Genomic DNA, 25,270 nt, shown 5'->3' on the forward strand with positions numbered 1-25,270 from the left:
GGCATGAAAACCAGAACACAGAAAGCTAATACTGTGGTTTGTTTTACTGCGGCCGATGCATCATTAATGCTCCCTGCAGGTAAGAAGATCTCTGACATGTAGTATGACTCTGTGAAATCAGCGTGGAGCTCTTCCAAACCTTAAAACCAGCTTATCAAAAGGCTCGTCTGATAAAATATACACTTACCTAAGTCTATGATAGCTTAAGAATATGTTTGTCACGTTATCTCTTTGATATAAAGTTTGTGTCCTCACACCAAACCTCGTAGAGAAAATCAGTGATTTTAGCTCACGGGGACACAGAAGCTGCTGGTCTACTGCTGCCTCGTGTGGTCACTTTGTGCCACTGAGGTCAATCTGAACGTAGGATTTCAAACACTGAAGTCACAAAATAAGACATGTGAACTTAGTGAAGGAGGCAGCAGTGGATCAACAACTCCTGTGTGCTGTGATGTAAAATGAGTGATTTTCTCTATGGGGTTTGGTGTGGGAGAGTGAGTGGTTTTAAAAAGTGACAGAAAAGGACGTCTAGCGGTGAGATGACGTGGAGAACATGTTCTCAAGTATATTGTAGGCTTAAGTGTTTAGATGACACACATTCAGAGCAATTTTTGAAGCAGTTTGGTGATGACCGACACATCGCTCCTGGACATTGACGTCCATACGTTCCTCTTTGGGACACCCAGGAACTGGTCCACAATACTTTTTTTTCCCCACAAAGCTTCGATAGCCCTGACTGTCTGATGCTTCTCTACCTCATACAGCCACATGGTTTCAAAATAACCAGCACTGTCCCTTTAAAGGCAACATGACAGCTACTTTTACAGAGGCAGGAGAACCAGTTTGCATCACCGGGTCATGAACGGGGGCACGGCGGTGTCACGACGCAGACATCATAAGACAACAGCAAATACAAACCCCCACAATGCCTCCAGTGAGTCACAGTGGTATTAATAGAGCGAGGCAGCAGGTGCTGTCACTCTGTCTGCAGCTCACAGCCAATTATCAACCTCTGCAGGTGAACTCACACAAGCACACGTTCAAGCTCAAGCTAATCCACCGTCGTCTGTAACCCCACAACCTTTGATCCCTCCACAACAAAACTCTCCTCTACTTTTAGAAGCTTCTTCTACACACACACACACACACACACACAGAGGGAAATGTGATGAGGTCAACCTCCTTCCTCTGGCTGCGAGTGACTCATCAGCATCAGCTTCATCACCCTGAGACGGCAGCAGGAGGTTCAGGATGGAGAGTGCAGTTAGAAAAACAAGGCGACTTTCTGAACAAATAAAATATACCGCCTGATGTGCTGCTCAGTCTCTGATTGGCTAACAACAACAACCTTGCTCCCAAAAGAGGGCGGAGTAAACGTTCAAAATGTCATTTTATACATTCTTGAGGCCACAAGGTGGTGCAGTGGCTCAATTGTTGCCTCACAGCAAGAAGAACCAGATTTTGGTTTGACTGAGAGTCTTTCTGTGTGGATTTTGCATGTTCTCCCCTCATATCTGCATGGGTTTCTCCAGGTTCTCCTGCTTCCTCCCACAGTCCAAAAACACACAGATTAGTGGTGGACCCATATGTCTGACCTAAGGATTTAATGTTTGGCATTTCTTTACGCAACTGGTTCATATGTAAGTACTTCTGTGCTGAAGACCCACCAAGACGGAACTGGGGATTTGGATCCAGAAGGATTAAGGAACGGGGAAAGAATTAGGATGAGAATGATGGTTTGAGACTACAAACTGTGATTTGGGACTTCGACTGTAGAGAACAATCTGCCAGAACTTGGTGGCAGAAGAAGAAGAACACCCGACCATGAAGGATAAAGACTCTTTCTTATTGGACAAATCAAGTCTGGACTGAACTGGGTGGGTCTTCTTTGTTTTTCCTGTTGACGACACATAAACCACGCTCTTGTTCTCAAAACAACTTCCAATAACCTTTAAATCTACCTGTAACTGTATATTTTGGCTTTTTTGACACGCAATCATTCAACTGTAGCATAAAAATCACTCTTGTTGACCAGACGAGAGGCTCGTGACGTGTGACGACACTCAAAAAGGAGGTAAATCTCTTCTGCCGAGATTGTGTTGCTTAAGATCCAACACGAGGAGAAGAGAACGAGTAGAAACGCTGAGTTAAAAGAACCAGAATCCGGTATTTGCTGCTTTGAGAAGAAGAAGAAGAAGAAGAAACACACGCTTACACTGAAAAGGCTTGGAGGAACCACTGACACTGACAAGAGTACGACGACGAGCACCTGCTGGACACCGACGTTTAAAAGCATCACTGAGTTACACAGTTAGTCAATAATCAAACCATTCAGTCAGTACAGTTAAAGCACGCCACGCTGACTTTCTCCTGTAACTTCTACCCACGATTGTTATTATTCATTATTGCTACATCTTATATTCATCACACACACACACACACACACACACACACACACAGGAGGTCACATGACCCACAGTCGTACTACAGCAGACATGTAGTACTACAACCTCTCCAATTACTACACATCTGCTCGACTGCGCCTCGGTCCTCGTGTTTCAGACCATGGAGATAATGATGACATTACACACACACACACACACACACACACACACACACACACACTCCTCATTCCACACAGTACATGAATAAAGCAGAGTTTCTCAAACAACCAGAAAACAACTCTGAAATCTGGAAATATCCACCGAGAAAACTGACGCCAATGATGAAGAAAAAAACCTAAAAGTCCATTCCACCGCTTTAAATTCTCAAATCTTATTCATAACTGTTGATATTTTAGACGTGATGGTCTCGTATTTGCCTAAAAGGTCATTCAGAATTCAAGTTTGAAGGCCAACAACAGCTCAGTAAGAGGAGAGCGTGAGGAACTCTTAATCTTTTATCGTATTTTATCGACTTTCAGGCAACGTCAACGCCGGTTCATAGTTTCCACGTCCACGTTTTCCTCCACACATCTGAGGCTACTTTAAAAGTTCTCGGGAGAAAGTCTTACACATCAGTGCACTTGGTCCACCAATGTTCACACTATCTCGTCACCAGAGAAGGTCCCTGAATCTGAGTCTTAAAGCTTCAGATTCTTCTGTAAAAGCATTGATTTCACTTTGGGAAGGAGACCAGGAGGTCAGCTGGTGTCTGCTCAGGTGAGTAAGGTGCCGGTTCAAATCCACGTTTGGCTTCTTCTGGAACTATAAACTTCTTGTCATCCTCAGCAGTTACCTGTAAGCCAGGGCTTTTCAATCCCACAATCCGGCATGTTCTAGATGTTTCAAGTTCTGCTAAAGCCGGACGACAACCCATTCATCTGAATCAGGTGTGTTGGAGCAGGGGAAACATCTGGAACTAGAATTGAGGAACCCTGGTGGAGGCCACTGGACTTACTCGAGTTGAGTTGAGGAAGATCTCACCTCTTGGGATGGAGGTGAATCATCATCAGCTTCACTCAAGCGAGTCCAGTTGTCCTCTTGTGAGAACCTTCACAGACATCTTCTTCTCCATGTCTTTTGATTTTAACGAGTATTTGAGTTTTTGTGGACTGTGACAAATGGATTTATTTTGTACAGTTATTCCCCGCCCCCTTGTTTCCAGCTCAGACAGAGAACTTCTTGAAGAACCCTCATATTTGGATGTCCCAGACGTGGAGACCTCGAACCAAGAGCCTGGAACTCTCTGCGTCCACAAGGTTCACTATGGTCCGCATGAAGTGTCATTATCACGCATGAACCCTGAAGAGACGCCCGACAATGTAAGACCAGGTAAGACCAGGTAAGACCAGGTAAGACCAGGTAAGACGACATACTGGAGTGGAATGTTGAAAACATGGAAGAATGCGTATGCGACGATGAAGAAACCGTTTTTTTATATGAGGTATAACTAAAGTTTGACTGCATTTTACTGCAATTAGAGCTAAAAACAAACAAACAATAAAACACAAAGTTTGTGAGCTTTAAAAACATATTATAATACACACACACACACACACACACGTTTCAATATCTTAACCCAAGAAAAGTCCTGCTCCGAGTCTTCTTCAGGCTGCTTCCTCTGCATCAGTGTTTCCCAGACTTCTGTGGGTTTCTTTGAACTTGTTAACCGAGGTGTTTTGAAAATGAACTCAACATAATTCACATCGAAACTAAAAGGTTTGGGAAAATTCTCATGAAATATATCTCTTGTGACCCATCTGTGGGTCCCGACCCCATGTTTGGGAACCACACTGCTCGACAGGGGAGATCGTAAACATCAGCGGGGTTAGTCATAAATGATTCTGCTGTCAGGGATTTCCTCTCCCCTCCAGGAACTCTGGACATTCATGGGACGCTTGTGTGCAGGCGGAGCCTCAGTGATGAATGGATGAACTCACCTAAGGCTTTAACAGATTCACTCATCTGTTCTGGTCAAGTCTAGACACTGCGAGGAGGAGGAGGAGGACAGATTCACTTTCTGTCTTTCACGTCTCCTCGTCTCTGTGTTTCCACTCCTGCTTTCGTCTTTGGCAGCACGCTGGACCCGGTCAGTGGTGGTAGTGGTGGACGGGGGGGGGACACGGACGTTGGGACAGAGGGACAGAGGGACGGAGGTGTGTCAAATGCGTCCGTTGCCATGCGTGCTGCTGCGGCGGCCGGACAGAGGGTGGGAGGAGTAATGCAGCTCGGCGATGGAGAAGGCGGAGGACGAGGTGTTGTTGGACGAGGAGGACGAGGACGTGAGACCACAGGCTTCACAGGCCAGAGCCAGCTGCCTCAGAGCGTCCAGAGAATCCATCTTAGCTCCACGTAACAGGTCACTCTGACCCTGCGGAGACAAAGTCCTGTTGAGTGACAGGAGCTACAAGAGGCTCAAGAAAAGCTCAAACAAACAATAACACATGGTCTCCAGGATGAATGTGTGAGTAATATGGGATGACTTAGAAAACAACTGCACTAAAAAAACATTTTCATTTTAACAGGTGGAATAAAATATTTACATGGATTATTATTGTCATCACTGATATGATACAATGACATAAAATGTTATACAGTGCAATATGACATGAGACGGTACAATACGATACTATGCGATATAATATATATATATATACTACAGTACATATATACATATATGTATATATGTATACAGTATACATATATGTACATATATATACATATATGTATATATACGTATACATACATACACATATGTACATATATGCATATATACATATACATACATACACATATGTACATATATGTATATATACATATATGTAGTATATACATACATACATATATACATACACACATGTATGTATGTATATATGTATATATGTACATATATGTATGTATATATGTAGTATAAACATACATATACGTACATATATACATATGTATGTATATATATATACATACATACATATGTGTACATATATACATATACATACATACATATATGTATATATATACATACATACACATATGTACATATATGTATGTATATATGTAGTATAAACATACATATATGTACATATATGTATACATATGTATGTATATATATACATACATACATATATATATATATACATATACATACATACACACATGTATATATATACATATACATACATACATATATGTATGTATATATATATATACATATACATACATACACATATGTATATATATACATATACATACATACACATATGTACATATATGTATGTATATATGTAGTATAAACATACATATATGTACATATATGTATACATATATATGTATATATATATATATATATACATATATACATATACATACATATATGTACATATATATGTATATATGTACATGTTTACGTGATCAGGGTGTGTCTCAGGGTGACTTGTTGTAATTACACTGTGAATCCTGATTGTTTATATTGCCTGTGGTGAATCCACATCAGTCTGACACGTGTCAGTCTCTTGGTCCTTTACCTTGAGGACAGTGATGTTCCACGTGAAGCTCTCCACAGATTTACCCAGCTTCCGGCCCTTCAGCCCCTCCTTCTCCCCGAGCCGAGCCAGATCTTCATGGAAGTCCATGCCTGCAGAGGAGAAAGCAGCGGTGGTGTCGGTGGTGAGTGGACGACATCCACAGAGCAAATATATGCAAAAGCATTACTGTGGAGCCGGAGATGTGATTTGTGTGAACATGACTAACAGGATATATCAGGTGTGTGTGTGTGAGTGTGTGTGTGTGGTATGTGATTTACATATGTACACAAAAGCCCAGTTCCTCTTCCCCTGACATTTGCATTGTCAGGTAAAGGTCAGGAGTTATCTACGGCAGAGGAAAAGGTCGCGCTGGTGCGATACACCTGATACAGATGTGCTCATGATGAGACAGGCGTCCTAATGTTTACGTCACATTCTTGAGTGGAAAAACAAGAGTCACGGCTGCGTCAGAGTCGTCACGTTGTTCACTGACGGACTCACCGTCGTCGTTACTCACCTGTGTGACGAGTGTTTGGTCCTGAGAAGACTTCACTGCTCAGTAAAAATCTTACCTTCTCTCTGGACCTGGTCGATCCGCTCCTGCACCGCGTCTGCGCTCTCGATCAGCTGCTTCTGTGAGGCGATCATCTGAACACACACACACACACACACACACACACACTGTGAGGTTGAGGGTCAGATTATCATCTCTACACTGATGATTGAGTTACTGAACTGTTCAACGCGTCACGTAAATGTCGCACAAGATTAAAAAGAGTCTCAGGGCAAAAGTCAGATTAACTAAATCAGGAGTGAAAGAATCACATTGAATATCTCAGAATAAACGAGTCACAGTGACTCTGACTAAAAGTTATGGATTAACACAATCACAAGTAAAATAAAGTCAGTCTCTGAGTTATAGATGAACAGAATTGCAGATTAAAAGAGTCAGACTCTCAGGATATAACATTTACAGATTAATCAAGTCTTAGAGTCACAGTGTCATGAAGTATAGTGTGTGTGAGAGAGAGACAGATTATCAGATTATCAGACACTAACACAGTCAGGATCAGAATCAGAGCAAGAACCGAGAGAAACACAGAAATAAAGTTTGGCTGAATCTGTGAAAATGAAGAGATGAAGAAGGAAGACGACAGAAATCTGGCTCTGGGGCAACAGAGGACGTGGAAGACGTGTCTGCCCTGTGTGTGTGTGTGTGTGTGTGTGTGTGTGTCTGTGTCTGTGTGTGTCTGTGTGTGTGTGTGTGTGTATGTGTGTGTGTGTGTGTGTGTGTGTGTGTGTGTGTGTGTGTGTGTGTGTGTGTGTGTGTGTCTGTGTGTGTGTGTGTGTGTGTGTGTCTGTGTGTCTGTGTGTGTGTCTGTGTGTGTGTGTCTGTGTGTGTGTGTGTGTGTGTGTGTGTCTGTGTGTGTGTCTGTGTGTGTGTGTGTGTGTGTGTGTTGTGTGTGTGTGTGTGTGTGTGTGTGTCTGTGTGTGTGTGTGTGTGTCTGTGTGTGTGTGTGTGTGTGTGTGTGTGTGTGTGTCTGTGTGTGTGTGTGTGTGTGTGTGTCTGTGTGTGTGTGTGTGTGTGTGTCTGTGTGTGTGTGTGTGTGTGTGTGTGTGTGTCTGTGTGTGTGTGTGTGTGTGTGTGTGTGTGTGTCTGTGTGTGTGTGTCTGTGTGTGTGTGTGTGTATGTGTGTGTGTGTGTGTGTGTGTGTGTGTGTCTGTGTGTGTGTCTGTGTGTGTGTGTGTCTGTGTGTGTGTCTGTGTGTGTGTGTGTGTCTGTGTGTGTGTCTGTGTGTGTGTGTGTGTGTGTGTGTCTGTGTGTGTGTGTCTGTGTGTGTGTGTGTGTGTGTGTGTGTGTGTGTGTGTCTGTGTGTGTGTGTGTGTGTGTCTGTGTGTGTGTGTGTGTGTGTGTGTGTGTGTGTGTGTGTGTGTGTGTGTGTGTGTGTGTGTGTGTGTGTGTGTATGTGTGTGTGTGTGTGTGTGTGTGTGTCTGTGTGTGTGTGTGTGTGTGTGTGTGTGTGTGTGTGTGTGTGTGTGTGTGTGTGTGTGTGTGTGTCTGTGTGTGTGTGTGTGTGTGTGTGTGTGTGTGTGTGTGTGTGTGTGTGTGTGTGTGTGTGTGTGTGTGTGTGTGTGTGTGTGTGTGTGTGTGTGTGTCTGTGTGTGTGTGTGTGTGTGTGTGTGTGTGTGTGTCTGTGTGTGTGTGTGTGTGTGTGTCTGTGTGTGTGTGTGTGTGTGTGTGTGTGTCTGTGTGTGTGTGTGTCTGTGTGTGTGTGTGTGTGTGTGTCTGTGTGTGTGTGTGTCTGTGTCTGTGTGTGTGTGTGTGTGTGTGTGTGTGTCTGTGTGTGTGTGTGTGTGTGTGTGTGTGTCTGTGTGTGTGTATGTGTGTGTGTCTGTGTGTGTGTGTGTGTGTGTGTCTGTGTGTGTGTGTGTGTGTGTGTGTCTGTGTGTGTGTGTGTCTGTGTGTGTCTGTGTGTGTGTGTCTGTGTGTGTGTCTGTGTGTGTCTGTGTGTGTGTGTCTGTGTGTGTCTGTGTGTGTCTGTGTGTGTGTGTGTGTGTGTCTGTGTGTGTCTGTGTGTGTCTGTGTGTGTGTGTGTGTGTGTCTGTGTGTGTGTGTGTCTGTGTGTGTGTGTGTGTGTCTGTGTGTGTCTGTGTGTGTGTCTGTGTGTGTCTGTGTGTGTGTGTCTGTGTGTGTGTGTGTCTGTGTGTGTGTGTGTGTGTGTGTGTGTCTGTGTGTGTGTGTGTGTCTGTGTGTGTGTGTGTGTGTGTGTGTGTGTGTGTGTCTGTCTTGTGTGTGTGTCTGTGTCTGTCTGTGTGTGTGTGCGCATGTCTGTGTGTGTGTGCCCAGAAAGCCTGAAAAGTTGTGATGTGCGACTGGAAACTTCACCACCAATGTGTGTTCATGACAGCGACCTGCTGAGCTCACATGTGCTGCGTTCACACACAAACATCATCATCATCGCCAATGACGCACGCGCGCGTGTGTGTCGGTGTGTCTGTGTGTCTGTGTCCGCACACACAGACACACAGAGTAAAGTTTCAGAAAAGTAAATTCTAAAACTTGGAGAAGCTCCGATATCTACGTCACACGTCCACGTCTTTATCTCACTGTTACAGACTTTTCCAGCAGGACACTGACGTTTGTAAACCACTCACTCTCTCACACCAAAGCCCATAGAGAAAACCAGTGATTTTAACATCACTGCTCACAGGAGCTGTTGATCCACTGCTGCCTCCATCACTAAGTTCACACGTGTTATTTTGTGAATTCGGCATTTAAAATATTTTGTTTGGATTTCCTTCAGTGACTGTTTTTCTCTATGGGGTTTGGTGTGGTAGAGTGAGTGGTTTGCAAAGTGGCAGAACTTCACAAACGTGTAGGAAAATAGAGATTATTTTTAAATGAACAGACGAGTAAAGTCAGTATTCTGTCACTCCGCGTGTCTCACCGCGTCGTAGGCCGTGAGCAGCTTGCGCGTGATCTCTGACAGGTTGACCAGGGGCTCCAGACACGGGTAACCTTCCTTCAGCACCATGGTGGCGCCCATGCTGCCTTCGGGGCTCTGCAGCCGGGTGGCCAGACTCTGGATGCACTGCTTCAGTTTGGCCACCGTGGGGAGCCCACACTGCTCTTTGAAACTGGCAGTGGTGCTCTGAGGGAGGGAGGAGGAGGAAAGAAGAGGAGAGGAGAGAGGAGAGGGAAAAATAGAATTAGATCAGATGTACTGTTCCGGCTGTAAAACTAAGCTGAGAAAGGTCAGAAAGGGTGACGCACCCTTAACACACACACACACACACACACACAGTCATCTGCCATCTCTCCTGTGAATTAAATCAATATGGCCGTCATTGGTGCTTTTAATCCGGTGAAATCAGCCTTAGCTTAAGCGCATTTAGCAAAAAGAGAGGAGGCAATATGGCATAAATGTGACATGGATTTATTTATTTATTTATTTATTTATTTATTTTGAAGCGGCAGCAGGTGTGTTAGGAAACGAGTGTTCTGTGATAAAGTCATTTCTGGGTCATTTCACAGAGGCTCTAATAATAAACACAACATGCCAAACATGGTTTAGTGCCAGTGAGGAGCAGGAAAACCAGGTTTAAGCCACTTCATAAAAAGGTTAATCCACATCAAATCTAACTGGATTAAGAACATGTTGACTGTGTTATCTCACTGTGAGACACAGTTTCTCTGAGTGGAAACTGAAGCTTCTGTCTCCCATAGAGAAAATCATCCATTGTGCATCACAGGGACACGGGAGCTGTTGATCTTACGTCAGCGAGTTCAAACATGTTCTTTCCATGAGTTTGGCGTTTTTAAAACCTTTGCTCGGGTTTACCACAGTGACACAAAGTGACCACACGAGGCAGCAGTAGATCAGCAGCTCTTGTGTCGACGTGATGTAAAATCGATGATTTTCTCAATGGCATTTGGTGTGGGAGCGAAAATCACTGACTTTTCTTTTTGGTGTGGGAGAATGAGTGAGTGTGTGTGCGTGTGTGTAAGGCGCGGTGTGTGTAAAAGCGCAGCGCAGCGTGCAGGCGCAGTGTGTCTTCACTGAGCATCCTCCTGTAATAAAGGAGGATCTGAGGGGAAAAACAGCACAACTACATTATTCTACCTCAGTGTCATCAGTTTCTCTCAGAGCTCGGCGATAACTCCGCCTACAAATGTTCCTCAGGTTCAACATAAATCATGTTAACACACTTTAAGATGTTACGCACATTACTATTAAATGTTTTTTTGAAATATTCCTCCGTTTAACAAGTGCTGTTGTTTTTTTACAATAACAACAATAATAAATTCAATCTTAATGCATTTCTTTATCAAGATGTATTGTCATGTTTGCCCCCTGGTGGCTGCCTGCAGTAAAGACAATAAACCCTGCCCAACATGAACCAAGAGAAAAAGACAAATCTAAGGGATTATTCTGTTATTTTACGTCACTCTCGTGACACTGATGCTCAAACGTCCATGTTTCTGTGTCATTTTAAGACACGATTTCAAAACTTTCTGAAGTAAATTCAGTAGAAATCATGCAGGTTTTAAATGTTAAGCGTTTTTTAATGAAAATGACGGCGTGGACGAGGCTTCTCTTCACGTCGCCCACCCACAGATGTTAACATCCACTCACATGGCGGCGCCTGACGTTAGCGAGCGTGCATTATTAAGACGGTGGGTGGTTTATTTATAGATGCTTAATAATCTCCCACTCTCTTCATCATTCCACAGAAAAGTCCTGAGCAGAGTCTGATTTCATCATCTGATCTGACTCAGCTGTTTTCAACTTTATAAAATGGTAAAGGTCCAGTGAGTAAGATTTAGTGACATCTAGTGGTCACACGGTGGAGCTTTAAAGGGTCAGTGCAGCGCAGAAAGACAGGCTTATGAAAAAATAAATGTGTTTTTGCAGCTCGAGCACTGACCATGAAATATTGTTAAAAAGCTCTCTGAACAGTGTCCTTGTGACTTTGGTTCATCCAAAAGCCTCATTGTACACATTGTTGTTGTTGTTGTTGTTGTTGTTGTTGTTTTCCTCAGAGATCCATGAGACTTTGACCACTGCCCTGTTTTCAATCAAGAAGAGGATTCATAAACATCTTCCATTCTTCTGTATCAAAAACATCACGTTGTTCAAGCCTTAAAATCAACGATGAAAAGAAACTACTTCTATTGGAAAGTTGGTGATCGTCACTGGTTTAACTTGGTCACTCTCTCACACCAAACCTCAGAGAGAAAACCACTGATTCTAACATCACAGCACACAGGAGATGTTGATCCACTGCTGCCTCCATCATTAACTTCAAACGTCTTATTTTGCGACTTCGGCTTTTGAAATCCTTTGTTCAGATTTATCTCAGTGACACAAACTGACCACACGAGGCAGCAGTAGACCAGCAGCTCCTCAGCAGCTCCTGTGTCCCCGTGAGATAAAGTGGTTGTGTTTTTCATTGGAGTTTGGTGTGGGAGCGTAAATAATATACAAAACAAAATAAACAATTAAAAAATCCCAAGCTATCCCTTTAAGATCAGTGAGCGTATCGCTGTGACCTCACCTGAGCGTCGTCCCGCAGGTCTGCCGCCTCCTTCAGTGGGGAACTCGCCGCCTTAAAGGTCTCATCCACCACCTTGATGCCCGTGTTCCTCAGCGTGACGTAGCCCCTCCCCCGTCTCCCCACCCGCCTCACAGACAGGCCCCGCCTCTGCGCCTTCCCGCCCCCTCGCCGGTTGGTGACGGCCACGTGGACAAACAGGCTGGTGTGGGGTAAGGGGTCTCCCGACATGCCGAGCAGGGGCACGTTGCGGTATCCGGGCTGAAGGCACTCGAAGGCGACGCTGTACTGACCGATGAAGTCGTCTCCAATGTAGTCGTCGTCCAGGACCACGAAGCGCAGCAGGGCCATCTCCGGCATGTTCACCTGGATTAGAGAAAAAAAACCTTTATGTGACATCACAGGGGAGGTGGAGCTAATCCCAGTTGACCTAGGGTGAAAGGCGGAGTCACACCCTGGACACGATCGCCGTGTCCAGTTCACCTAATCCCCAATTTTGCAGCAGAGAAAGGCAGTCAATAAAATATGGTTCTGAATCTGTGACCTTTTTGCTGTGAGGCAACAATGTTAGCCACTAAACCAACGTGTAGCCCACATACTTTAAATGATCTGTATTTATTTAGTGCTTTTCTAATATTGTTGACCACTCAAAGGTAGTGAGTCACACACACTGAGCCAGGGATCGGCCTCAAACTCAAATAACCTGGGGCCAAATGAGCATCTAGGCTGGTGGAAAAGAATTAACTTTAAATTAAATATCAAAACAATGACAAAATCTCTGTGTCAGTGTTCTTGGGACTGCAGTAACCATTTAAAACACCAGGGGTCGCTGTTGCACACAGCATTTTTGACATAAATCTCCTTTAATGGCTTAAACCAATTAAATTCCCTTCAGTGGAGTGAGCAAACATCTCCTTTTGATTATAAAGGTTTAATGTTTGGTCGTCTCAAGACACATTTTAATGCACCGCTACATTATTCATCTGTGTTGGATTTAGATCCATTAAAGTCGCTGCCATTCATTAAATGTTTACAACGTGAGAGAGAGAGAGAGAGAGAGAGAGAGAGGGGGAGAGAGGGGGAGGTTCAAACACTGGTTCCTGTTCATAGATCAGTCAGTGATGGTTCAGGTGCAGCGATAATGTCACTCACGCACTCACTGCTACGTGAAATATTAGTGTTTCAGATCAAAACTTCACGTCCACTAATGAGGAACACACACACACACACACACACACACACACACACACACACACACACACTGTGACATTTCCGTCTATGAAGATGAAAAGAGGCTAAACAAGAGAAATCACAGAGAAATGTTATTAGCTAATGTCTTTGATTTGTATTCAAACACAAACGCAGTCACTGAGGCTGTGACATTTCATTCAATCACTTTCAAACCTAAATGGCCAAAAACACACTTGATACTCTCTCACTTTAAAACTGGTTTAAACCGGTTCTAAACCAGTGAGACCGTGTTTTCACTAGCTAGCTAACTAACTAGATGTATCATAAGATAATGAGATAACGAAAGAGCAAATGAGCTCACTAACTAGATCTATCACAACCTAATGAGATAGCAAGCTAGCTAACTAGATATATTGCAAGTTAGGTAGCTAACGCGATAGCAAGCTAGCTAACTTGTGCAAGCTTGTGAGCTAACTAGATATATCGCAAGTGAAGTAGCTCACTAGATAAAAAGCAAGCTAACTAACTAAATATATCACAAGCTAATGAGATAACTATATAGCAAGACAACTAGCTAACTAGATATATTGCAATTGCAATCTAGGTAGCTCACTAGATAGCAAGCTAACTAACTAGATATATCACTAGATAACTAGCAAGCTAACTAACTAGATATATTATAGGCTAGCAAGCTGACTAGATAACTAGCAAGCTAACTAGACAGATAGTCCACTTAATGCCACACAAAACAACCAAAGCACACACAAAAAAGGACAAATTATTTCACTTTGGACAAAGTTTTTCCTTCAGTCTTCTATTAAAATGCAGGTCCCTGTTTCTATGGTTACGTACGTTATTATCAAACATCACAACATGATTCAGGATCACAGACACGACTGTCAGTTATCTCATAACCTGAACCTTAACACAGTTTCACATGTTAATCCTGACTGAAATGAGATTGTGTCTCATTTGGACCAGGTTTTGGTCTCCATGAGGACTACTGGTCCTGGCAAGGTCCGTGTTTATGACAGGAAAGGTCGTAGCACACACACACACACACACACACACAGAGAGACGGGGACATATCAGTTGTGACAGCTTGTCTTTATGGCTCAGCCAAACGATTACAGGACTCTGTCAGTTCTGACAAAAAAAGTCAAATCAGCAGCAGCACAGTCCTCAAATTCAATCTCATGTAATGAATTCTTTGCATATGAAAGTCTATTCATAGAAGTGCATCATTTAAATGTCGATTCCACTTTAATTAAGCACTCAGAGGTCTGTTTCCATGCAGGTGCACAGACAGCAGCTCCAGCTCTCCTCTGCTGTTGACATTGTTCCCGCTCTTATCAATATTCAATCACATTCAAACGCACATTAAAGTGCAATTTTTACCGTTTTAATAGAGGCAGAGTCCGTGCTGTGACAGATTAATGGACGATTCTGAACAACAACATTATCATAAATATGCTTCTGAGACGATTTCTGCCACCGTTAAATAGATTCCACATTCTAAGGACTGTTTTTTCTTGATTAGAAAAACACTTAAAGGGATTTAAATAAATATATATATATATATATATATACATATTTTCAGTGCCTAAACAGGATTAATATGAGGAGCTGTCGTGTACATACGTAAATGGATTAAACAGAATGTTGCAACATAAAAACACATCTAAATATATCTGTGATTGCCATTTTCTAAACCTGCATTTTATTTTGGATTGCATGACCTTAATTGAATTTAATATGGAAAAAGTTCAAATTGGACTCGAAATCGTCATTTTGAGTTTGTGTCATTTGCTGCACGTCTTCACTTTAGCTTGAATTATGAGCATTATCTGACAAATGCTTTGGGCTGTAATTGCAGTGTTGTGTGATCAGAACATGAGCTCTATTCTTTGAAAAGGAACAAATGTGACTCATGGAAATGAAATCCAGACCATCAAATTTCTTTGTCCATCTGACGATGAGTAAAAGCAGAGTCACAGATATCAATAAAACACAGTGCTTTTAGTCTCACTATTCTCTGTCAAATATGATTCAAAATTCGCCTGTAATTACGTAATTATAAAGTGATTAGGACTCAACATTTCTATTACATACACTGCTAAAAACACCTAAATGACACAAAAACACCTGATAAACACAATAATAATCATTTGTTTAAGAAATTATGTAAAAAAAAAATCTGTGGAAAACAAAATCACCAACTGACTCAGTGCTGGATTCAAAATTTTCATATTTTAAATGTGATTTGAGAAGCAATTTCATTTTTAAGCCAAATAGCAGGCTAACTGGATAGATGGCAAGTTAGCTAGGTAACTAGATAAATCATAAGCTAGTGTGCTAACTAGATAGACAGCAAGCTAGCAAACTAACTCGATATATCGCAAGTTAGGGAGCTAACTTGATAGCAAGCTAGTTAACTAACTAGATATATTGCAAGCTAACTAACTAGATAGCACGCTAACTAACTAACTAGATATACTGTATAATAAGCTCACTAGCTAAAGAGATAACAAACTAGTAGACAGACAGACAGACAGATAGATAACTAGTAACTAGGTAGCAAGTAAGCTATTCACGATACTTAAAGAAATTGAAACCTCAGACTTGTGATTAATGACCAACATTTTGTCTATTAAAAAAAAAGAGAGTAAAGACAAACAAAAAGGACAGACATTTGTCGCTATAGACACAATTCTTTTGATTTAATAGAAGCAACACAACTTTACACACAAGTTTAACGTCGTACCTCAAACTCAAAGGTCTCGTCAAACAGCGGGTCGTCCTGGTTCTGAGCTGCGGTTCGTGTCCGTTGTTCAGCACAGTCGGCCGGGACGCCGTGCAGCTCCAGAACCACGTAGGGGTCGATGACCTCTCCCTTTGCCCCCGACCCCTGAGGCTTGGGCAGGTTGTGAGCGCTGATGACCTGCACAGAGACACCAAACATGTTAACATTTCAATTATATAAGGAAAGAAAAATTTAAATAAAATACACAAATAAATCCAAATTCATTCTGTTGAACACGTGAGATTGAAGATTTAATAAATTCACATTTTATTTCTATTGTTTTCTGTATTTTCTTCCGCTTGAGTTGATTTATTTCTACTGTCCAAACACTTTTCTTTTAATTCTTCAGAATACAAACATACACTTCTATTTGAAAATGAGGCTGCAACTAATTATTGTTTATTATAAATTATTAATTCGTTGATTGTAAATGAGATGTTTGGCTCATAAAATGGTGGAAAATAATTCATTCAGTTGTTCAAGATCTACAAAAATATCTTGTAAAACAAGTAAAGAAAACTAGAAAATGTTTTATTATTATTATTATTATTGTTATTATCATGTTGTTTTAATTCAAAATGTGTTTCGTATTTTACTTTAATGAATAAACTCTCTTCTCTGCAGAAATATCCCGTTAAACAGAAAAACCACGTGTACCTTAATGCGTAGCGTCTGTGGAGGAACCCCCGGGACGCATCCCTGCGTGTGGGCACTGAAATACGACACCACGTCCGTCATGACGGCCGGTCGCAGGACGTAGCCACACCCACCGTTCTGCGTGAATCGACCTCGGTGCAGGTCCAACATGGCGCCCGGCGTCTGCTGGTTCAAGGCCACCAGCTGGACGCCTCCTTTCCAGTATCCTTGAGGGTTGGGGTTACTGGAGTCCAGACGCACTGAGCTGGGCCGAACCCGGGTCAGCGTGCGCTTAGTGAACGTGACGAGGTCCTCCGGGCACTCACTGGTCAGTCGCCCGGCCTCGCCCTCGCCCAGCGAGCACAGCGTCCAATATGGCGGCTCGGGGGGCAGCGGCGTGCCGGGGGAGGAGGGGCTGCTGGGCGGCGACTGCTGAGAACTCTGTCTTTGACTCATTCTGTGGGCGTAGAAGCTGCGGCTGCCGGTCCTAGCGATCGCAACCAGGTCCGACAGGTCTTTGTGGAGGCGGAGCTTCCTGGGTTGAGAGGGTGGAGGCACTACTAAGACCACGCCCAGTTCCTCCTCACCCGGTATGGTCATCCGCCGCCCTGCCAAAGGCCCACCTCCTCCGATCTCCTCGTCCTCCTCAGAAACCTCCCCTTCCGAGCCTTGTTCCTCCGCGGGGAGCTTTTTCCCCACGATGAGGATCCGCCCCTTCAGCTGCTCGGGGGACGGCAGGATCGTCGCCCGCCCTCCCAGGTTCACCGGCGCAGCGTCGGGCGTGTAGAGCCGTGAGCCGAACACCTTCTTCAGGTGCTGTGCCATCGTTCGCTGCTGTGCGGGAGAGCAGCGCTGGCACAGGTACACCAGCAGGGGGTACGGTGAGGTCAGGAAGGCGTACTTGTTGACCACCTCCAGAGCGGAGCGGATGGTCACAGGTGCGTGGTGGTGATGGTGGTGGTGGTGATGTTGGCGGGGGATGTCTGGACCGTAGTCCACGCCCAGGAGCGGCTCCCCCTCCGGACCGTCGGTCACTCCCAGCTCCAGGCATCGACAGCCGGACTGCAGAGACTTGATCAGGCCCCCGATGTCCGCTCTGCCGTGGACCTGGTCGTCCAGGAGGTACGAGCGATACGACGTGCTGAGGAAAAACAACAACTTTTAATCTGTCTATAGGTGCAAGGAATGTCCGTCTGTCTGTCTTTTAATCTGTTACCGTCACTTTAAAACCTGAAACATGTCACTTTAAATCTGTTAAACTGCACAACCAGTATTCACTTTATGTACAGTTCTTATTTCTTGTTTATATGCATATGTTTACACTTATTTTATGCATATATGTTATTTTAGTTTCTTGTAATATTTATATTTTTCTTATGTATATTTATACTTTTCTACTTTATGCTGGTGTTTTTTGAGTGGACAGCAAAGTAAGAATTTCATTGTACAGGGAAACGTGTTTCTTTACTGTGCATATGACAATAAACACTTTGAATCTTGAATCTTGAATCTTAATCACATGACAAAAAGCCAAGCCGAAATCAAGTTGCACCAAATTTCACTAAACTTGGTGGGAACTTGATTTAAGACGAACAAAAACGTCCATTGAGACTATGGTCTTGACACAACAGGAAGTCGGCAATTTTGAATTAGGCATCCATCTTGAGGATTTGCACAAATGAGCGAACTCGTCTGAGCACGAAAAAAAAAATCAAATATGAAGAGTTGTCGAAAAATTTCACGGATTCAAAAGGCCGTGGCCACGGCAACCATCGGAATTTTGGTGAATTTCCACTATTCGCCATGAAACAGGAAGTGTCCTGTAACTTTGCCGTAAATGGGCCGATCTTCTCCAAAGTTCATAAGTGAGACGACAGACAGACCATGGACGCGTCTGCGAACATTAAGTTGACCCAACAGGAAGTCAGCCATTATGAATTTAGCCGCATTTTGCTTTGAAACAGGAAGTAGACTTTAACTTTGCCGTAGATGGACCAATCTGCTCGAAACTTCATAGTGCCACGACCAAACACACCTGACATAGTAGTGAGACAGAGGCAGGTTCATGTCCTGACAGACGCCCTGGTGCTCCGGGTCGAGCAGCTGACACTCGGGCGACTGCAGGTACCGGGCAAACCCGTCCAGACCCATCAGCCCCCTCTCTCTGCCCTGGACCGACGGCTCATAGCGCCGCAGCAGCTCCCAGCATCCCTCCGTCGTCGCCAGGGACAGACCCTGCTCCGTCTCCAGGAAGAGACGCAGGTCCTGAGGGTCCAGACACTCGCGGTCCTTGGACAGCTGCACCAGCAGGAAGTAGACGTCGGGCCGTGTGCAGAGTTCACAGAACGCTTCCTGAAACTCCTCGCGTGTCACGTGTGAGGTCAGCTTCTCTTTGCTGCGCTGGATTTCTTTAAAACGCAGACGCACCTGAAGACACATGGAAAACAGCAGCGTCCGGTCACATAAATCTTATATTATTAAGTGATGTCATGACTAAATGTTATATTATTGAGTTATTTTATGAATAAATGTTATAATATGGAGTTATTTTATGAATAAATGTTATATTATTGTTATTTTATGAATAAATGTTATATTATTGAGTTATTTTATGACTAAATGTTATAATATTGAGTTATTTTATGAATAAATGTTATATTATTGAGTTATTTTATGAATAAATGTTATACAATTGAGTTATTTTATGAATAACTGTTATATTATTGCATTATTTTATGAATAACTGTTATATTATTGCGTTATTATTGAAAAATAAATGACAATTTCCCTAAAATAATGCTTATTTTCCTTTTTTGAAAATCAGTTTTTGCGGTGTAGCATTCTAATTATTCTAAACTATTATAATTATAATAAAATAAAGGCTTGTATCTTTATAACAGTGCTGTGGTCTTATCAGAGTGTCTGCACTCTGAAGACAATGATGGAGTGAGACATGAAGTGAATTAATTAAAGTTGGGCCTCATTCATTCAAAGAAGTTGAGACAAACTTGATTAAACTTCACTTATCTCACTTCTGTAAGGATATTAAAGTGACCTGAATCAGACAATACAATGCAGTAATAATGTTCTCTGTTCTCTTCCCCTCGTTTTTAAATTCCTCTCTGTTCTTTTATCTTGGACGGGTTCTGATAGTGGTTCTGGACCTGATCCAGTTCCATGTGATTAAAAAAGAAAATTATCATTTCCACTATCGACAAATGTCTTATTAAATCTTTTATTCAAGGTCTTTTTTCTTTGTCCGTTTTGACGTTACATCACTGACGCAGTAGCCGTCACCAAACGTTCCAGTTGAGAAGTTGGAAAAAAAAAAACATGCCAGCTAGCCACTGTTAGCCACTATTAGCCATTGTTAGCCACTGTTAGCAGTCAATAACAATGCTCTATGTGGTATTTTGTTTACACAAACAGCGCAGCAACAAGTCAACGGATAAAAATTTAACTAAAATATGTTTACTGCTGATTTAATGTTAAACAAATAAGACAAAAGTAAAATTACTGAGTAAAAACCGTTGTTAGCCAGTGTTAGCAGTCAATAACAGCGCTCTCCGTGGTATTTTGTTCACACAAAGTCAAATCAACATATACATTTTACAACATATACAACACATATAATTTTACTTAAATATGTAAACAAATAAGACAAAAGTAAAATGAACGGTAAAAGCTATTGTTAGCCACTGTTAGCCACTTTGACTTTCACTAACTGTCATAATGATCATGTTTCATCACGATAAATAAATAACGAATGAATCATTGTCATCTGCATGAAGCGCAGATTTTAAAATGCCACTCACCTTTGCCTCTTTGATGCCGGGACACAGTTTACAGATGGTGGCGACCGCCACGTCCTCAGACACGATGCCGTAGCCGTCCTCATCCACCTGGGCGAACTCGGCCGTCAGCCACTCGCTCCTCATCTTGCTCCCGAGGCTTCCCTCCACTGTCACGCCCCCACCTTCACTCAAAGCCCCGCCTCCTCCTCCGCCACCGCACCCGGCTCCGCCGATCACAGACGGGTGGGCTAACAGGTAACGCAGACCCGTCACCCAGATGTTTGCCACATCAGCGGACAGAGCAACCAAGTCCAGAGACTGTAGGGAAATAAAGATAACACCGAGATTATCAGCTATGTAAATTAAAGGGATAGTTTAGGTTTTTTGACTGCATCCACTGCAAATGAGCTCGAGTCACATAGCTGGCAAAAGGAAATGAAGTGAAAATATATTTTTTGTTAATCTAGATTAGATTACTGTAACTCCTTATTATCAGGATGTTCAACAAGTCTGTTAGAACCCTTCAGTTCATTCAAAATGCTGCAGCACGAGTTCTGACAGGAACTAGAAAGAGAGACCATATAACTCCAGTGTTAGCTTCTCTACACTGGCTCCACCCACAGTTTAGAATTCAATTTAAAATCCTCCTCCTCACGTACAAAGCACTTAATGGTCACGCCCCTTCATACCTGAAAGACCTAGTCTTACCCTATCACCCTAACAGACCACTTAGGTCACAAAATACAGGTTTACTTGTGGTTCCCAGAGTCTGTAAGAGCAGAATGGGAGGCAGAGCCTTTAGTTACCAGGCTCCTCCTCTCCTGTGGAACCAGCTTCCAAGGCGGAGCCTCTCTCTGTGTTTAAAGTTAAACTTAAAACTTTCCTTTTTGATAAAGCTTATAGTTAGAGCTGGTTCAGGGAAACCTAAACCATCTCTTAGTTCTGCTGCTATAGAACTAAACTGCTGGGGGATTTTCCTGTGGTACACGCACATTCACTCTCTCACACTCAGGGTATGAATATGACTTTTTATATGTCATTAACCTTGTCTCTTTCTCTCCCTAGTTTGTGTCCTTCCTTCCTTCCCTCTCTCTCTCTCTCTGTATTCTCATCTTGCAGGTTGCAGGATCCAGATCCAGTTTTCGAGGCTATCCATATCATACATATCATCACCATTATTATTGTGCTATAATTAAAAAGTCGATATCAGTAACTGTATAAACTTGTAACTTGATACAGTTGTTGTGTATCTGCTCCTGGTCTCTCTCTCTCTTCTGTCTCTCCCTCATCTCCCTCTTGTCCTTTCTCTCCCCCCTTTCTGTCCCCCACCTCTCCGCTGTCCCCCACTTTCCTTTCACCCCAACCGGTCGAGGCAGATGACCGCACATTTCTGAGCCTGGTTCTGTCAGAGGTTTCTTCTTCTGTTAAGAGGGAGTTTTTTCTCTCCACTGATGCCTAGTGTTTGCTCATTGTGTGAACTGTTGTGTTCCTCTGTTCTCTTTGATGTTGTCTATGTACAGAGACCTGAGATCATGTATGTTATGATTTGGCGCTGTACAAATAAAACTGAATTGAATTGAATATTCTACAGATATAACAAACATAAGCAGGTGTCCTCTTCTTCTCCTCTTACCTGGTAATCATCTCCATGTATGATAGAGAAAGCAGCTTCCTCAGCCAGGTGTTCAGACAGCGGTCCGTTATGGAGGAAGGTCTCCGTGCTCTTGCCCGTGCGGACCTCCCTGACGCTGGAGACGTCGAGGCGAGCTCGCTCCCCGTCCTTCTTGGACGGCTCCCAACGCAGGCAGCTCAGGTCCGGGTCCAGGGTGTAGAAGCGACAGTAGACTCTGGAGTTGGGCCTGATCTTCTTCAGTTCACAGCCGCCCTGCATGAAGGCCAGGCAGTCTGCTGCACTGCTCACCTGACATGGAAAATCAGAAACTCTATTATCCATGATTCTTTATAACAGGAAGTTTGATGTTGATGATACATTTCTTTTTTTAAACCTACCTTCTTCTCAGAGGGCATGCTGCTGAAGGACACAGTCTTTTTCCTGCCTCCGCCCACCTTCTGCACTGAAGGATCCTGGGAAAGGACAAAGAGACACAGACATAAGGTCAAGATGAGGGACACGTCGTCTCATTCTGCGTTCAATTTACATTCAAACTCAATTAAGTCCTGTATGACTTTATGACAATATCTTGGCTACTCTTTCACATATTCAAGACTGATCTAAAACAAAAAATCCCCCAGCCCCGCAACATTTGTTTGGGGTTTTGTGACATCATTAAAATTGCATTTTAAAGGGTTAAGATTTCTCATGATTGAATGATTGGTTGTTTTGAGCAGGGCTGAAGCTGTTTAAGAGATTTATACAGAAGTAGCAGTTTGTCCACTTCCACTTTTCTGGAAGTGGACATTTTTGTCCTTAAGGACTTAAGCGTGCAGTAGATAAATCTGATGCCTCAGAGTTAAATAAATATGTTCAACAAGTAATTTCATTTACATTTAGAAATTAAATGTGTTGCCACATTAAAGTTCATGACATGGGAACAAAAATATAAAAACAGTTATTTTTGTAATCACAAATTTCTACTGCTCCTGACAGTAGAAGCTTATAATAATATGAAATATTGAATTTCAGCCTTGACATTTGTTGTAAAGTGTTTTCTGAGTGTTTCCTTCTCTGTATTAGGACCAACTGTCTGTTTATTTTTCTGATTTAATCTGGCAGATTGACATGTTTTTGCTAAAGTGCTGAGGTTTTAGTACAAAGAGTCAAAGAGAGGTGAAGAATTATTATTTTTATTTCAATAAATGTGTTCCTCAGCCAAAAACAAACAAAGAATTATTTCCTTTAAACTTGTGAAATTAAAGTGTGAAAAACAGCCTGAGGAAGGAGGTGATTTCACACGTTCATCATAGAAATGAATTAATGGCAAAAAAAAGGTGTACTTGTTCTTTAATCGTCCAAATAAGTTAGTTTAGAACTTTATTTATATTAGTATGAGTGTATGAGGAGTAAATATTAGAATTTATTTGCCTAAATAGAAAACTAAATTACTAATTTGGTGTTAAATAAAAAAAAAGTAAATTTTTCTATCACTTTCTTCATCTGTAGCTTAGCATTTGTTGCCATAACCATTTTTATCATATCAAGACAAATGAAATCATAAAGCACAGAAGCACTAAGGTTCATTTCACCACTGATGATGACCGTCATCATTTATGACAAACACGACAAGAACCTGAACCCAGACTAAAGGAAATCTCAGTGGACGTGGTGGTCTCTCACACACACACACACACACAACACACACACACACACACACACACACACACACACACAGGTGAAAATGGGACAGCTCACAGGTCTCAGCTCTGCTTCCTGACTCTGCAGGAGTGTGAGGACAGATGCTGGAACGTGGTTGTTGCTATGGCGACGACAACATAATACACTCGTATGCGTCCACAAGGTCAGTTTAGTTATGTATAAGACAAAGAATGAACACATGAATCCTCACTAAACCTCAGAAACAACTAAAATCCACAGTGAGCTGCTGCTTATGATGATGATGATGATGAGGAGGAGGAGGAGGAGGATGACCTCTGTACATGAATAAATCTGATATATTTGCTTGTTTGTTTGTTTATTTTTAAATCATCAACCACTCGTCGCCCACTTTGCATTAAATTACCTTCACATTTCCACTTCCACTTAATGACACAGTGAATGTTGGACACGTAAAATCTGTCCCTGTGGACATCTGAGTAATTACTGTACCACAACACTGTGGTTTGACCTGGTTTAGCTTCCTAACCACAAAGAAGGATGGATGACAAGCTAGCTTGAAGCTAACAAACTAGCTAGCTAGCTTAAATAGAACTTATAGCAAGTTAGCTAACTAAATAAAGATATGTAGACTGGTAGATGACAACAAGCTAACTAGCTTAAAGCAAACCATTTAGCTAGCTAGCAAGCTTAAGTAGACAGATAACTAGCTCGCTAGCTTAAGGCTAGCTATTTTTTGTAGTTTAAGCTCAGACGATCATTGTTAAAGATTTATTTTCATCAGTTAAATCCATGTGTGAAACGTTATTGTTGGCACTTTGGTGTTTAATTGATATTTGTGAGATAATTAATAACTAAAGAAATAAAAAATAAGGAGAATTTTCCTGTCAAGCTGAAGAAAACAAGTTTAAATGAACCTGCTCTCATTCAGGCTTTTGTTTTTAATATTCTTTGTTAGAAAAGTTGTTATGAAAACAATAAAACTATGAAAACAGCGACGATGAACTGAGAGAACGAAACAGAGAGAGGGAGAATCGTTGCAAACATATTGATTTCCTCTTCTAATATTACACACACACACACACACACAGACACACACAGTGAGGTCAGAGTTTGTGTCTGTGTCACTAAATGTGTTTTTTATTAAGTTGACGATGAGTTTAAACAGAAGCAGGTCAGTGTGTATTTAGTTGGACACACACACACACACAGACACACACACAGACACAGACACAGACACACACACACAGACACACACACACACAGACACACACACAGACACAGACACAGACACACACACACAGACACACACACAGACAAACACACACAGACAGACACACACACACACACACACACACACACAGACACACACATACAGAGACACACACAGACAGACACACACACACACACACACACACACACACAGACACACACACACAGACACAGACACACACACACAGACACACACACAGACAAACACACACAGACAGACACACACACACACACACACACACACACACACACACACACACAGA

At 42.5% G+C, this 25,270-nt stretch overlaps 1 protein-coding gene across 1 annotated transcript in view; it reads right to left on the reverse strand.

Moving 5' to 3' along the window:
• Nucleotides 1–1,521: 1,521 nt before the first annotated feature.
• Nucleotides 1,522–25,270, reverse strand: part of plcl1 (phospholipase C like 1) — a 67,747-nt gene continuing 43,998 nt past the window's right edge. Inside the window, exons 2-12 of the mRNA XM_044019123.1 lie at nucleotides 22,454–22,528; nucleotides 22,077–22,364; nucleotides 20,465–20,761; nucleotides 18,685–19,076; nucleotides 16,671–17,790; nucleotides 15,975–16,151; nucleotides 12,023–12,385; nucleotides 9,412–9,615; nucleotides 6,535–6,610; nucleotides 5,963–6,072; nucleotides 1,522–4,812 (exon numbers count right to left, since the gene is read on the reverse strand). Coding sequence (XP_043875058.1) covers nucleotides 4,603–4,812; nucleotides 5,963–6,072; nucleotides 6,535–6,610; nucleotides 9,412–9,615; nucleotides 12,023–12,385; nucleotides 15,975–16,151; nucleotides 16,671–17,790; nucleotides 18,685–19,076; nucleotides 20,465–20,761; nucleotides 22,077–22,364; nucleotides 22,454–22,528 — 3,312 coding nt within the window. The 3' untranslated portion in view covers nucleotides 1,522–4,602. The remainder of the gene's footprint in view (nucleotides 4,813–5,962; nucleotides 6,073–6,534; nucleotides 6,611–9,411; nucleotides 9,616–12,022; nucleotides 12,386–15,974; nucleotides 16,152–16,670; nucleotides 17,791–18,684; nucleotides 19,077–20,464; nucleotides 20,762–22,076; nucleotides 22,365–22,453; nucleotides 22,529–25,270) is intronic.

Source organism: Solea senegalensis, linkage group LG2, assembly GCF_019176455.1.
Source record: "Solea senegalensis isolate Sse05_10M linkage group LG2, IFAPA_SoseM_1, whole genome shotgun sequence".
Taxonomy (NCBI): Eukaryota; Metazoa; Chordata; class Actinopteri; order Pleuronectiformes; family Soleidae; genus Solea; species Solea senegalensis.